Source organism: Megalobrama amblycephala, linkage group LG2 (assembly GCF_018812025.1).
Source record: "Megalobrama amblycephala isolate DHTTF-2021 linkage group LG2, ASM1881202v1, whole genome shotgun sequence".
In the NCBI taxonomy this organism is placed as follows: domain Eukaryota; kingdom Metazoa; phylum Chordata; class Actinopteri; order Cypriniformes; family Xenocyprididae; genus Megalobrama; species Megalobrama amblycephala.
In genome coordinates this window covers 53,198,577-53,211,735 of record NC_063045.1, presented here as the reverse complement: position 1 = coordinate 53,211,735, position 13,159 = coordinate 53,198,577, and the positions used below count along the sequence as shown (strand labels likewise).

Genomic DNA, 13,159 nt, shown 5'->3' with positions numbered 1-13,159 from the left:
TTTTGTAAAATAAAGAAAACTAACATGATGCGTGATCTCTCATCTCCCTCTGAACGAAGTCCAATCTGATAGTTCTCAGAAAATGAAGTGTAACTTAGTGAATACTAATCACAAAAAATTCATACTTATGTCTAACAAAACGTTGAAATGTCAGGTTTTAAATCGTGCAAGTCAAATCGAAAACAAACATTCTGTGTTTATGTAATCTGTATGAAAAGAGAGCCATGTCAGAAGTCCGTGATTCAGCTCATTACCCACTAATGCGGCCACGCCCACGGAGCCAGCGCTATTCACAGGCAAATTCAGAGACAACACATGCATTCATCATCTCAATCGTGTATTTATTGCCTTGAAAATTGTTTATCTGGATGAAAAAGCCATGGTTAGCGATCTCTGGAAGACATTCAGTAAATTCCTGTTTGTTTTCTTCTATTGATAAGTTTTAAGTGAGTTTTTGTTTCTTTAGCGCCCTCCGGCTGTAGTATGAATTGGTAAACACCATTCATGGAATATCGTCTTCTTCTTAGGTGAATTTGTGGACTAAAATGCACAGAGCGCCCTCCGGCTGCAGTATGAATTGCAAACACCAGCGCTCATAGAGATAACAATGAATATTAAATAAAAAATAACTCCTCTGTATAGAAAATTGACATAAACATATGAGAATCCTATATTTCTCCAAATGTGCATGCTTTTAAACTAAAAGCCTATATTCAGACTCTTTGCATCACAGAAATACATTATATTTTAAAGTATAATATAAAACCATTATTTTATATTGTAATAAAATTTTTCTGTATGTTTCATATACCATGATGAGCTTGAGACATCACAGAAGTTTTTTTTCACAGCCTACCTGACTGAAATGCCTCATTAATATGCAAGTCTTTTCAGGTCATTACTATTCAATTCTTTTGTCTTCACAGGTGAGAATGAGCCATTATTCATGGAGATTCACGCCTCCTCGCATACCGTGTTTCTTGGCAAAAAGTGTCTTACAAAAACTAAATCAGTATATTGTTATAAATGAAAGAGTAGTCAGCATAATTTTTACATAATTTTGAAGCAAAAACTCTAGTCTACAACCTTCAATACCCAAAAGTCTTGTGAACACAGATTTAATATACTTTTATTGGCCTTATATCAGTGACTTAAGTTTTTTGTTTTTTCAGTAACCATGCATAAACGTTATTCCTTCAAAACACAAACATGTACACACATGTTCCTCACATATTATGGTAGCCTAGTTTGTGCTGAATACAGTGTAATGACACTTGTGTCATTAATATGTTTATGAACAACTGAAAAAAGCACAAATGTCAGGGCATGTCAAAACTTCTCCAGGCCCCAAATCAGCCTCAGACTCCAGAGGGTTAAATCCATTTGGCTGAAGTTATTACGCATTCATGTCACTAAATGAAGCGATACACTCAGACGCCACACAAACGGAAACAGTCATCTGCCTTTTTTTTTTTTAATTACCGACTTGCTATTTAGAAAATCTCAATGCACACTAAACATCTGCCATGATATCAGAAACACATTTCCTGTCTCTGACCCCACCATCATTGTATCCTCTGAAAACAATTCTCTGTTTCCTCTGAGCGGAAGAACACAAGCACCCTGAGGTGGCAGCAGTCTCTCTCTCTCTCGTGTCTGTGGAGGGAGTCGTTCTGAGCGATGGCCAGCTGTGTCTCTGTGTGATGTTCAGAGCTGCACTTGAGTGAACTTTCTAGTACACACTTGTGTATGTTCCCTTCCCTGTATGAGCACACACCTGCGTGAAGAACATCAGTGTTTGTGCTCAATAACGGCTGCTCCGCTTCTTTCCCTCCATCGCAGTGGACCACCGGTACTCAACCAAAAAGTGCAGACTAATAAACCAGAACAGGCACTAGATTTAATTAGATGTGCATGAAAAAGAGGCTGTGAGGGGCAGAAGTCAAAACTGTGCACTGTTGTTCACCTTGGTGTCTTTGTTTAATGAACGAAACACTGAAAACGTCTTTCCACAGTGTTTTCCCTGAGAGATGTAAGAAAACTGTAAAATCACCACCTGTTTCCTGATTTCAGTTCTTAACCAACCGCCACAACTACCCAAAAAACACGCTTACACAAAATTAGAAACGTACACAAACTCTGATCACAGAAGCACATAAACCACATCCATACAGAGACAACTGACACACACACACACACACACACACACAAATAAATGATGGCATTTAAGCGCACTTAGAAATTCCAAACATGTCCAGTCCAGACGTGTGAATGGCCTGACAGCTGTCTCTCTCTTTAAGTCTAAAGGATCGGGTTCCCGTCTGCGGGAGTCTCAGTGCTGCACAGACACACAGAGATAATGGCAGGGTGCAGCGGATGGTCAGTTTATTTAATAAACATAAAAATCCACCTGAGAAAGAGAGGCTGAATCCAGTCTGTGAGAAAGAGAGAGAGCTGGGAGGAACGAGAGGGGGGCTCTGATTTCAGAAGACATGTTCAATCACACTGATTCCTGCTCAGCCTAGATGATTGCGGCTGTTGTGATGAATATTTACTCTTTGATTCATTTTTATTTATATAAGCAGACAGGTAATAGTAACAGACTGCAGTCCTTCATTCAGAGTTGAAAATTTCCATAACTATGGTAACAATATCCATGTAAAAATACAATCCAACTTCACCCGTATCCCTAACCACAAAAATCTAGCCATACCCATGCTTCAAACCCCACCCACTCCCGGCAAAAAACTCAAGTTTTTTTGGTTTTTAAGTAGTATAGGCTTATGTTGAACTTTAATCTTGTACATGCAGGCGCTGTATTGAGCAGTACATAAAGCACTGAATGAAAATTGTTAGTGGTAATACATGAAAACTTCTGAAATGTCAAGTATCCGATAAATATTGCACCCAAATCTACTTCATCTGTGATAAAAATACTGCACGAACATCATTACGGGAGGTGTCTGACTTGACATTTCCATTTTCAACTCCTCCCCAGCCTGCAAGCCACAAATCTCACCAATCGGTTAAATCCAGGAGAAGTTGAACACAACTTAACTCCCCACCCCCACACATTCCAGCTCCGCCTCCATTCATTAGCCACACTTAAACCCCACGCCCACATATTCCAGCTCCGCCTCATTTATTAGCTCCTCCCCATTCATTAGCCACATTTAAACCCCACCCCCACACATTCCAGCTCCACCCCTATTCATTAGCAACATTTAAACCCCACCTCACACATTTCTCCCCATTCATTAGCCACACATTCCAGCTCTGCCCGTATTTATTAGCCACACTTAAATCACACCCTCACATATTCCAGCTCCGCCCCCATTCATTAGCCACACTTAAACCCCACCCCACACATTCCAGCTCCGCCCCCAATCATTAGCCACACTTAAACCCCACACCCACACATTTCAGCTCCACCCCATTCATTAGCCACACATAACCCGTAAATGCATGACTGTTTCGCTAATCATTCTTACATATTCGGGTCTTTATCGACCCGGATCAATATCTAACATGGAAGGATCTCTACCTGTCACGATAATATAAAACTCCTCTGATATTAGAGTAACAATTACAGAAAAATAAAATAAATCATATTTTGTTACATTTTGGAGCTTGAAAGGACTCGATTTGAGCAGATATTTTATGCCATCATCAGTCCTCGTCAGAACTCATTTCCCAGTAAATTCAGCAAATAATAGGCTAGTTTTATGTTTGAGGTCACGAATATGAGCCCATTCGTGATCTCAAACATATTCTCAAAACTATATAATTTTCAACATCTTCAAAATCAATATTTTGATCGCTAACAGCTTCACCAGATCCATCCAGTGACAGTTACAGTCATATTTGATTGCGTTCAGTACTTGCTCTGCAGTAAATCGCTTCAGCATTGTGTATCAGACATTGCCACCTTGTGGAATAAAGGTGAATTGCACTTATTCTGTCATCTAAGATTCAATTATTGTTGTGCAGAAAAAATATGTATGTACACTCATACACACCTCGGGTCGTTAGCGACCCTATACAATTTTTACAAAAAATGAATACAAAAACAGGCATTCTTTTATAATTTTATGATTTTTTTCTTGTTCTGTTCTTTATAATAAATTGATTGAGGAATACCAAGAAGGTTGAAGTCTAACTTTAAAAAATGAACGAGGAGGGTAGTGAATGACGTCACGGGTCACTAAAGACCCAAGCTATGCATTTAAGGGTTAAACCCCACCCCACACATCCAGCTCCGCCCCATTCATTAGCCACACTTAAACCCCACCCCACACACTCAAACCCCACCCCCAGCCACAGCCAGACTCTCAGGTTCTAATCAATGTCAGATACTTGGCAGTAAATGTTTTGATAAAAATACTTCATTCTACAGTCTGTAAGTTTCAACATCACTGAAAACACCAGCAACAGTTTCCTGAATCAACCGCACCGCCTTCATACACCTGTGCCCTCATTTCCAGCCCTGCACTGTAACGAACACATCCGGAGCAGCCATGAGCGAGTCTGTGTTTGTCTAGGCATGGAAATCTGAAGAGGTTCATACTGGAATTTAGAATTTTTGTTCTGGTCTTACCTTTCCAAATTGTTCAAAATACTGTTTCACGTCTTCAACGACTGTGCTCGCGGATAATCCACCCACAAATATTTTCTTTGTTCTTGTGACCATCTGGTGAGAGAGAGAAACAGAAAAAAGAAAAACATGAGCAAACCAAAACACTTCAGAGCCAGCGGACACCTAGATCAATAGATAATACAGAGGAAGAGAAAGAGATGAATCATTCATTTGCAAATGTTTCAGTAACAAACGTTTATATTTATGAAACACCAAGTAGTAGAGAAATAGAGCAAGAAATAGAGCAAGAAATAAAGCAGACATTTTTACCAAAATGATAGTAAGAATGAGATAAATACTGTATCAGTGTTTCTGTAGTGCCACAAAAAAATACAAAATAAAATAAATTCTTGCCGAGTTTTGAGCTTATGAACTGTATGTGACGAGTGAAAGACAACAAAAAAAAGACGATAAAAAAATCTATACAAACTTCCTCTTGCACTGTCTAAGATGTGTCGGAATAGTCACAGAAGTTCATTCGCAAGTATACCCACAATAAAAAATAAAAAAAATAGTGAAGACAAGATACAAGAAACTTTGTCATTGATTCTATTTAATGCTTTTCTGTTGACAGTGTTGATTCCAGTCTCTCCAGCTGCACCTTCTCAAGATTTCCCAGCTAATAATGCTGTTACAAATCACTTTTCACTGATGCTACACACGTGTTTGGCCCCATTAGCGCAGCCTTCCATACAGTTAAACCCCTGACATGTTTACTTCTGCTCTGACACACGTCCAGATGCTTTTCAGCTCCAGTCACACATAAAAACAATAACAGAGGGGGAAAAAAATCCATCCTTTCCCCATAAAACTCAATTAAGGGATAGAGGGAAGGAGGGGTGCATTAAAACACTGATTAATTCCCAAGCCAAGTAAATACAAAAGGCTTCTACAGTACACAAGGAGAGGCGACAGGAGAATGAACAAAAGTGCACCAGACGAGAGAGAGAAAGAAAGGCAGGAAGAATTTAAACACATGCACCTTTAGGAAATTTAATAGCCAATTAAAAAGTGCATTAAAACTGTTGCAATAAATTAGTGTTTTTGTTTTTTTAATAGTCACAATAACTTAAAAGCTTAATTGTATTTTCAGATCTCTACTGTGAATGTTCATGTAATATAATCGTATTATGAAATATCGGTCAAAACAAAAGTATGGAATATGCTCATAAACGCTGCATTTATTTTATCAAAAATACAGTAAAAACAGTAATATTGTGAAATATTACCATTTAAAATAACTGGTTTCTATATAAATATATTTAAAAATGTAATTTATTTAAGATTAATTTTCAGCAACTATTACTCCAGTTTTTAGTGTCACATGATCCCTGAGAAATAATTTTAATATGCTGATTTGGTGGAATCAGAATACTTAAAGGATTAGTTCACTTCAGAATTAAAATTTCCTGATAATTTACTCACCCCCATGTCATCCGAGACATTTACGTCTGTCTTTCTTCAGTCGAAAAGAAATGAAGGTTTGTGAGAAAAAAAATTCAGGATTTTTCTCCATATAGTGGACTTCAACAGGGGCCAACAGGTTGAAGGTCCAAATTGCAGTTTCAATGCAGCTTCAAAGGGCTCTACATGATCCCAGGCGAGGAATGAGTCTTATCTAGTGAAACGATTGGTCATTTTTAAAATATATATTTATATACATATACTTTTTAACCACAAATGCTTGTCTTGCATTAGCTCTGCGATGTGCCACACATTACATAATCAGATTGGAAAGGTCACACATGACATAGGTGGAAGTACCGACTCAGTGTTTATAAAGCGAACGTGCAAAGTCAAACGGCCTTTACCAAAAAAAAAAAAGGTAAACAACAATGTCGGACAATTTTGAAGTTGGAGGAGAAAATGAGATTGAGTTTTTCACCCTACCGCAGTATTTCTGCCTATATCACGCGTGACCTTTCCAACGTGATTACGTAATCCATGCCGCATCGCAGAGCTAGAGCAAGACGAGCATTTGTGGTTGAAAGTATATCTTATATATATATATATATATTTTTTTTAGAAAATGGCAGATTGTTTCACTAGATAAGACCCTTATACCTCAGCTGGGATCGTGTAGAGCCCTTTGAAGCTGCACTGAAACTGCAGTTTGGACCTCCAATCTTAATTTCTTTTCGACTGAAGAAAGGAAGACAAACATCTTGGATGACATGGAGGTGAGTAAATTATGAGGAAATTTTAATTCTGAAGTGAACTAATCCTTTAATACTGATGTATATGTATATTTCTCATCCCTTAACCCAGCAATAGTTTGAATGGGGATTTTTTTTGTTTTTTTGCAATTGGTAATTCTAGTAAAGAGAAATGACACTACAGCTTTTTAAACACTTTATAGATCGGTGTATTCCGTTACTGAATGTGTAATAACCACACGCACCAGCCAACGCACCAATCAAGAGTTGAAGATGATGTTGAAAGTTCACTTACAGGGCATGAAGAAGAGACATGATTGTCTATCTACCTGTCTATTTGCATCAGCACCAGCAGCTTGTCTTTGACACTCATTCAGGATGCAAATCAAGCCAGTGGCCAGAGATCAGTGCCTAAAACAAGAGCACATCCACCCGGCAGGCTTTCTGGGGTTATCAGGGTCGTTCAGCCTGGATATTTACCAGCATCCCTGTTCTTATCAGCACAGATCTAGCTAATGGAAACAGCAGCCAGCCCTGTTCCTGCACTAGCAGCAGTCGTTTCATCTGCTTCCTGTGACACCTCTGCTCTCTGCGAGAGGCGTTTCCCTGCCTGCCGCCGCTGCTGCCCTGTCTGTGGATGCTTAAGTTTTTAGCCAGCTCTTTATGCTCTGTGACAGGCCTGCCCACAGGGCTGATGGGATTTCTACAAGCACTGCAACAACGCAATTACTTTCTCTCCTGCTTTCTCTGTGGTGACAACCCGACACGACTGCCTAAATCCTCCTGGAGAAGAGAGAGACAGACAACACGGTAAAAAGACAGTGATACAGGAATAAAGTGTTATACAACTTCCATTATTCCAAGCAAAAACGTATAACACAGGTATCAGAGTCTGTTACCACAGGGCCCTCCTGCCTGAGAGCGGAGTTTCTATCTGGGACATATAGGAAGAGGCTAGTGATAATATGAGGTCGTCGCTCATTATTTCTGCAGGAATCTGCTTCTGTCACTTATTAAAATGAGATCCGAGTTATGAAGATGTATTCCCAGCTCAGCTCGAACAGGCAGGAACACAGACGACGGGCTCCAGGGAGGAGCCAGAGAAATGGAAGAGAAGAGTAACTTTCCCACCAATCTGCTCGCACACCTGCTGGTGTTTTAGAGCAGTAACGCTGAAGGAGAGTCCAACAGCATGAACGAGGACACGCTCAGACACTGAATGACCTCTCTCTGGTTCCCAGAAGGACAGAGTCTCCTCTCTCTCTCCTTCTCTCTGCAGCAGTGTGTGTGTGTTTGAGTGTGTAAGATCTGTCGCAGGGTCACAGTGTTTCTCAAGGACATCTTTCACTCTCTGAGCCTCGATAGAATTGAACAAATAGAATAAAACAGATCGGAATGGTGTCTTTTTTGCTGGCAAATTTTAAGTAACATTACAGTGAACAACATTAGCATAGTAAAGCAGCATATTAAAGGGGCCATATGAAAAACAAGATATCCAGCCTCTATTTGAAATAAAAGAGCTTGAAATCTAACACTGAGGTCATTTACATAAAGGATTAGTTCACTCCAGAATTAAAATTCTGATGATTTACTCACCACCATGTCATCCAAGATGTTTATGTCTTTGTTTCTTCACTCGAAAAGAAATTAAGGTTTTGAGGAAAACATTTCAGGATTTTTCTCCATATAGTGGACTTCAACAGGGACCAACGGGTTAAAGGTCCAAATTGCAGTTTAAAGGTGCCCTAGAATTAAATATTGAATTTACCTCGGCATAGTTGAATAACAAGAGTTCAGTACATGGAAAAGACATACAGTGAGTTTCAAACTCCATTGTTTCCTCCTCCTTATATAAATCTCATTTGTTTAAAAGACCTCCGAAGAACAGGCGAATTTACGTAACAGTCGGGGTGTACGCCCCCAATATTTGCATATGCCAGCTCATGTTCAAGGCATTACACAAGGGCAGCCAGTATTAACGTCTGGATCTGCACAGCTGAATCATCAGACTAGGTAAGCAAGCAAGGACAACAGCGAAAAATGGCAGATGGAGCAATAATAACTGACATGATCCATGATATCATGATATTTTTAGTGATATTTGTAAATTGTCTTTCTAAAAGTTTCGTTAGCATGTTGCTAATGTACTGTTAAATGTGGTTAAAGTTACCATCGTTTATTACTGTATTCACGGAGACAAGAGCCGTCGCTATTTTCATTATTAAACACTTGCAGTCTGTATAATTCATAAACACAACTTCATTCTTTATAAATCTCTCCAACAGTGTGTAATGTTAACTTTGTTTATGCTGTTCAAGGCTAGCATGAGTTCGGTGGGCGGAGAGCACGAGAATTAAAGGGGCCGCAACCTATATATCGGTGCATAGTTAATGATGCCCCAAAATAGGCAGTTAAAAAAATGAATAAAAAAAAAATCTATGGGGTATTTTGAGCTGAAACTTCACAGACACATTCAGGGGACACCTTAGACTTATATTACATCTTTTACAAAGACGTTCTAGGGCACCTTTAAATGCAGCTTCAAAGGGTTCTACACGATGCCAGCCGAGGAATAGGAGTCTGGTGAAACAATCGGTAATTTAAAAAAAAAAAAATAATACAAATAATAAAATAAATTAAAAAATATTATTTTTTTTTTAACTTTTTTTTTTATTTTTTACCACAAATACTCATCTTGCACTAGCTCTGTGATGCACGTCCACGACTTCATGCATTACAAAATCATGTTGGCAAGGTCATGCGTGACGTAGGCAGAAGTACCGAATAGCATCTCATTTTCTCATCCAACATCGTTGTTTTACCTTTTTTTTGTGTAAAGGCCGTTTGACTTGGTCTTTGCACGTTCGCTTTGTAAACATTGGGTCGGTACTTCCGGCAACATCGCGCGTGACCTTTCAAACGTGATTACGTAATGTGTGAAGTCGTGGACGCTCATCGCAGAGCTAGTGCAAGACGAGCATTTGTGGGTTTTTTTTTTTTTATTTATTTATTTTTTTAAATCGTGTAGAGCCCTTTGAAGCTGCACTGAAACTGCAATTTGGACCTTCAACCTGTTGGTCCCTGTTGAAGTCCACTATATCAGACATCCCAAGTCTCCCGGAAGTTCCGGGAGTCTCCCGCATATTGATAGCGGCTCCCTGATGCCCACAAATTAGTTAATATCTCCCGGAATCTAGAGCGAGCGAGCAAGAGCGTGCATAGAGACTGTGTTTCAAACCAGCGCGCGCACGGCAGAGAGGGAGAGGGAGCGAGAGAGAGACCTTGCGTGTGTGTGTGTGTGTGTGTGTGTGTGTGTGTGTGTGTGTGTGTGTGTGTGTGTGTGTGTGCGTGTGTGTGCGAAGCGCATGTATGACAGAGAGCATCCCGAATGGCCTTTTTCGGCAAATCAACCAATCAATTAACAGTGAGGTGAGTTGACAAGTTTCATTTCATGTGCATATTATTCAGGCTAGTTGCCAAGGCTACATGAAAACAACAAACTCCTTAGACCTGTTTAAAGTTGCAATGGAAAATAAATAAAAGCAGTTTACATAATAGTATAAGCAGCTTATATAAATAGTAAAAGTAATCTACATATTTAAACATAATTAACGAATAATTGCATATGCCTATAGCTTATACTGCCCTACAAAGCAAAAAGGCAGTAACTGCATTTTTGGTCAAATTAGTTATTGTCATTTTCATGACATTCAAGGCATCCTTTGTTATGTGACAAAACATCTTATCTGAAATGTGTGTCGTTTTGGAGTAACATAACAGCAACATGTCCAATAATCTACCTACAACTACTTAGGCTGGATGACAGGATAACTTTTAAGTCATTTTGCTCAGTTCTGCACTCTGCGTAGTTACTGCCTTTTTGCTTTGTAGGGCAGTATAGCTCCTTCCTTTTTTTTTTTTTTTTTTTTTGGGGGGGGGGGTGGGGGGATTGGGGGTCGGCGGGGGGTTCCGGGGGGGGGATGATACCTCCCTGAAATGACTTTTTGCAGGTTGGGATGTCTGCTATATGGAGAAAAATCCTGAAATGTTTTCCTCAAAAACCTTAATTTCTTTTCGACTGAAGAAAGAAAGACCTGAACAACTTGGATGACATGGGGGTGAGTAAATTATCAGGAAATTTCAATTCTGGAGTGAACTAATCCTTTAAAGATACAGTTGAAAAAACAGCCTGTTTCAGAGTGTCAGAAAAGGTAGAAAATTATAATTTCGTTAACATTACTAACTAACATTACAACAACATTATAACTTTAGGGAAAAATAATCCTCTATAATGGTAAAGAATAAGTCCCCTAAAAAGGGATAGTACACCGCAAAATGAAAATTCTGTCATAATTTACACACAGAGTCATTCCGAACCTGTATATAACTTGCTTTCTTCTGTGGAACAAAGATATTTTGAGAAATGTTTCTCAAAATGACAGTGTTTTTCTTTTTGTTCATACAATGGAAGTCAATGGGATCCAATGTTGTTTAGTCCCCAATGTTCTTTAAAATATTATTTGTGTTCTGCAGAAGAAATGCATACAGGTTTGGAATGACATGAGGGTGAGAAAATTACTTTTAGGTGGACTATCCCTGGCTCTGGTGTTTTGCTCAGTGAATGCTTTTGGATCAACTATGGGTTCCAACCTAAAACCTTTTCAATGGCAGTCCAAAAGCTTTAAAATAAAACTGAAAAAATATATATTTGTTTTGTTCTGTAAAATGGCATTTCACATTAAAACAGGATATTTAACAAGTGAAAAAAAGATTTTAAAAAAAAGAGTTTTGCAGTAGAGCCAGAGCCGAAAATATATTCTGAAGAGCCTCTCTATGACACACACACACACACACACACACACGGGTTCCTCCATGACAAGAATGAGAGCCTCTCTCACACACACGCACACATACTCTCTTATCCTCCATGGCCCCTGATTTAGTGGATGACAGTATTTGTGGACAGCTGATTACAGTTGTCTGACTTTGGCTTCGTCTCTCGAACAAGGCCACTTGAACCAGAGGGGATCCGTTCAAGCAGAGACCTCTTTCCTGTGAGAAGCTTTTCTTCATCCCGCTCCCAATCAGAGCACTTTCTCCCTCGGCTTTTCTGCCTTCTGTTCATTTTCAAAAAGGAGTGATTAGAATGTGGCCGTAGCCATCAGCGATCCACAGCGGCTCTCACTTTCCCAACGGTGATTACAGGGTGAGACATCCACCTGCCCCTGACACCAGATCAGCACACACACACACAGGAAATTTTAAAGCATTTGTGGTAATTCAACACATCCTTCCAGTCTAAAATTAAAGTGTCTATGAGATGCTTCTGCTATGCTTTCTTTATAAAAACAAGTCAGTGTGGTGTGGACTTGAGTTATCGTCTCCGTTCTGGCTTTCATATGTGCTGTTTTTATGAATGAATAGAGGGAGGAAGTGTCCACACAAACAGAAATAGCTCAGTAAGATTCTCTCAGTTAACACCCTTCAGATGAACAGAGAGAGACCTGCTCACATTTATGAACATGACGCTGACATCTGCACACTAGGTGAGCTTCCTATGCAAAATTAATATCCACAGGAAATGTGAAAATGCCACATAGAAACAGCGAGTGTGTCACTGGTGTCACAGAGTGATAACTCTTGTGTTATCAGTGGCAGCTTAACTAAAAATACTCTCAGAGAAAGAGAGAGCGAGAGATCTGTCAGGATCATTCCTGCAAAATAAACTTTCTCATAAGAAAGAAAAATCAAAAACGAGATCTCTTTTACATATCTAATTGCTTCTAGACAGAAATGGCATTAAATGGAGAATTTGTTTTTGTTTTAGACTTGTCTCCTCTCTGAGCTATACGAGCCACTTGATGTTATAGCTCTGTACTCGTACAGAGTGTCAACAATGGCCTTTTATGAGTCTACTTTTATTTCTCCTAAGAAACTTTAGGAGAAGTTCTTAGTTTTCCTTCATTTATGTCAAGTACTGAGCATTCTCTGATTTTCACTCATCTTTCAACACAAATTTTCAAAAGCACCTTAATGAACCAGACTATCACAGCATACAGTATCCCTGACTTTACTGACTTTCCATGACAGTTCTGAGAGATCACTACTGTTCAAATGTTTGGGGTCAGTAAGATTTTGTTTTGAAAGAAATTAACACTTATTCAGCAAGGATGCATTAAATAGATCAAAAGTGACATTAAATACCTTTATAACATTAGCAGCATACAAAGATTTATATTTCAAATAAATGCTGTTCATTTGAACGTTCTATTCATCAAAGCATCTTGAAAGATTCATGGTTTCCACCAAAAGATTAAGCAGCACAACTATTAATAAGAAGTGTTTCTTGAGCCCCAAATCAGCACAT

At 39.0% G+C, this 13,159-nt stretch overlaps 1 protein-coding gene across 13 annotated transcripts in view; it reads right to left on the bottom strand.

Annotated features, from left to right (window-relative positions):
• msi2a (musashi RNA-binding protein 2a) overlaps positions 1 to 13,159 on the bottom strand; it is a 206,924-nt gene that overhangs the window by 138,119 nt on the left and 55,646 nt on the right. For all 13 annotated transcript variants that reach the window (XM_048180904.1, XM_048180895.1, XM_048180903.1 and 10 more), the window contains one exon: positions 4,598 to 4,690. In XM_048180904.1, the coding sequence (XP_048036861.1) occupies positions 4,598 to 4,690 (93 nt within the window). The remainder of the gene's footprint in view (positions 1 to 4,597; positions 4,691 to 13,159) is intronic.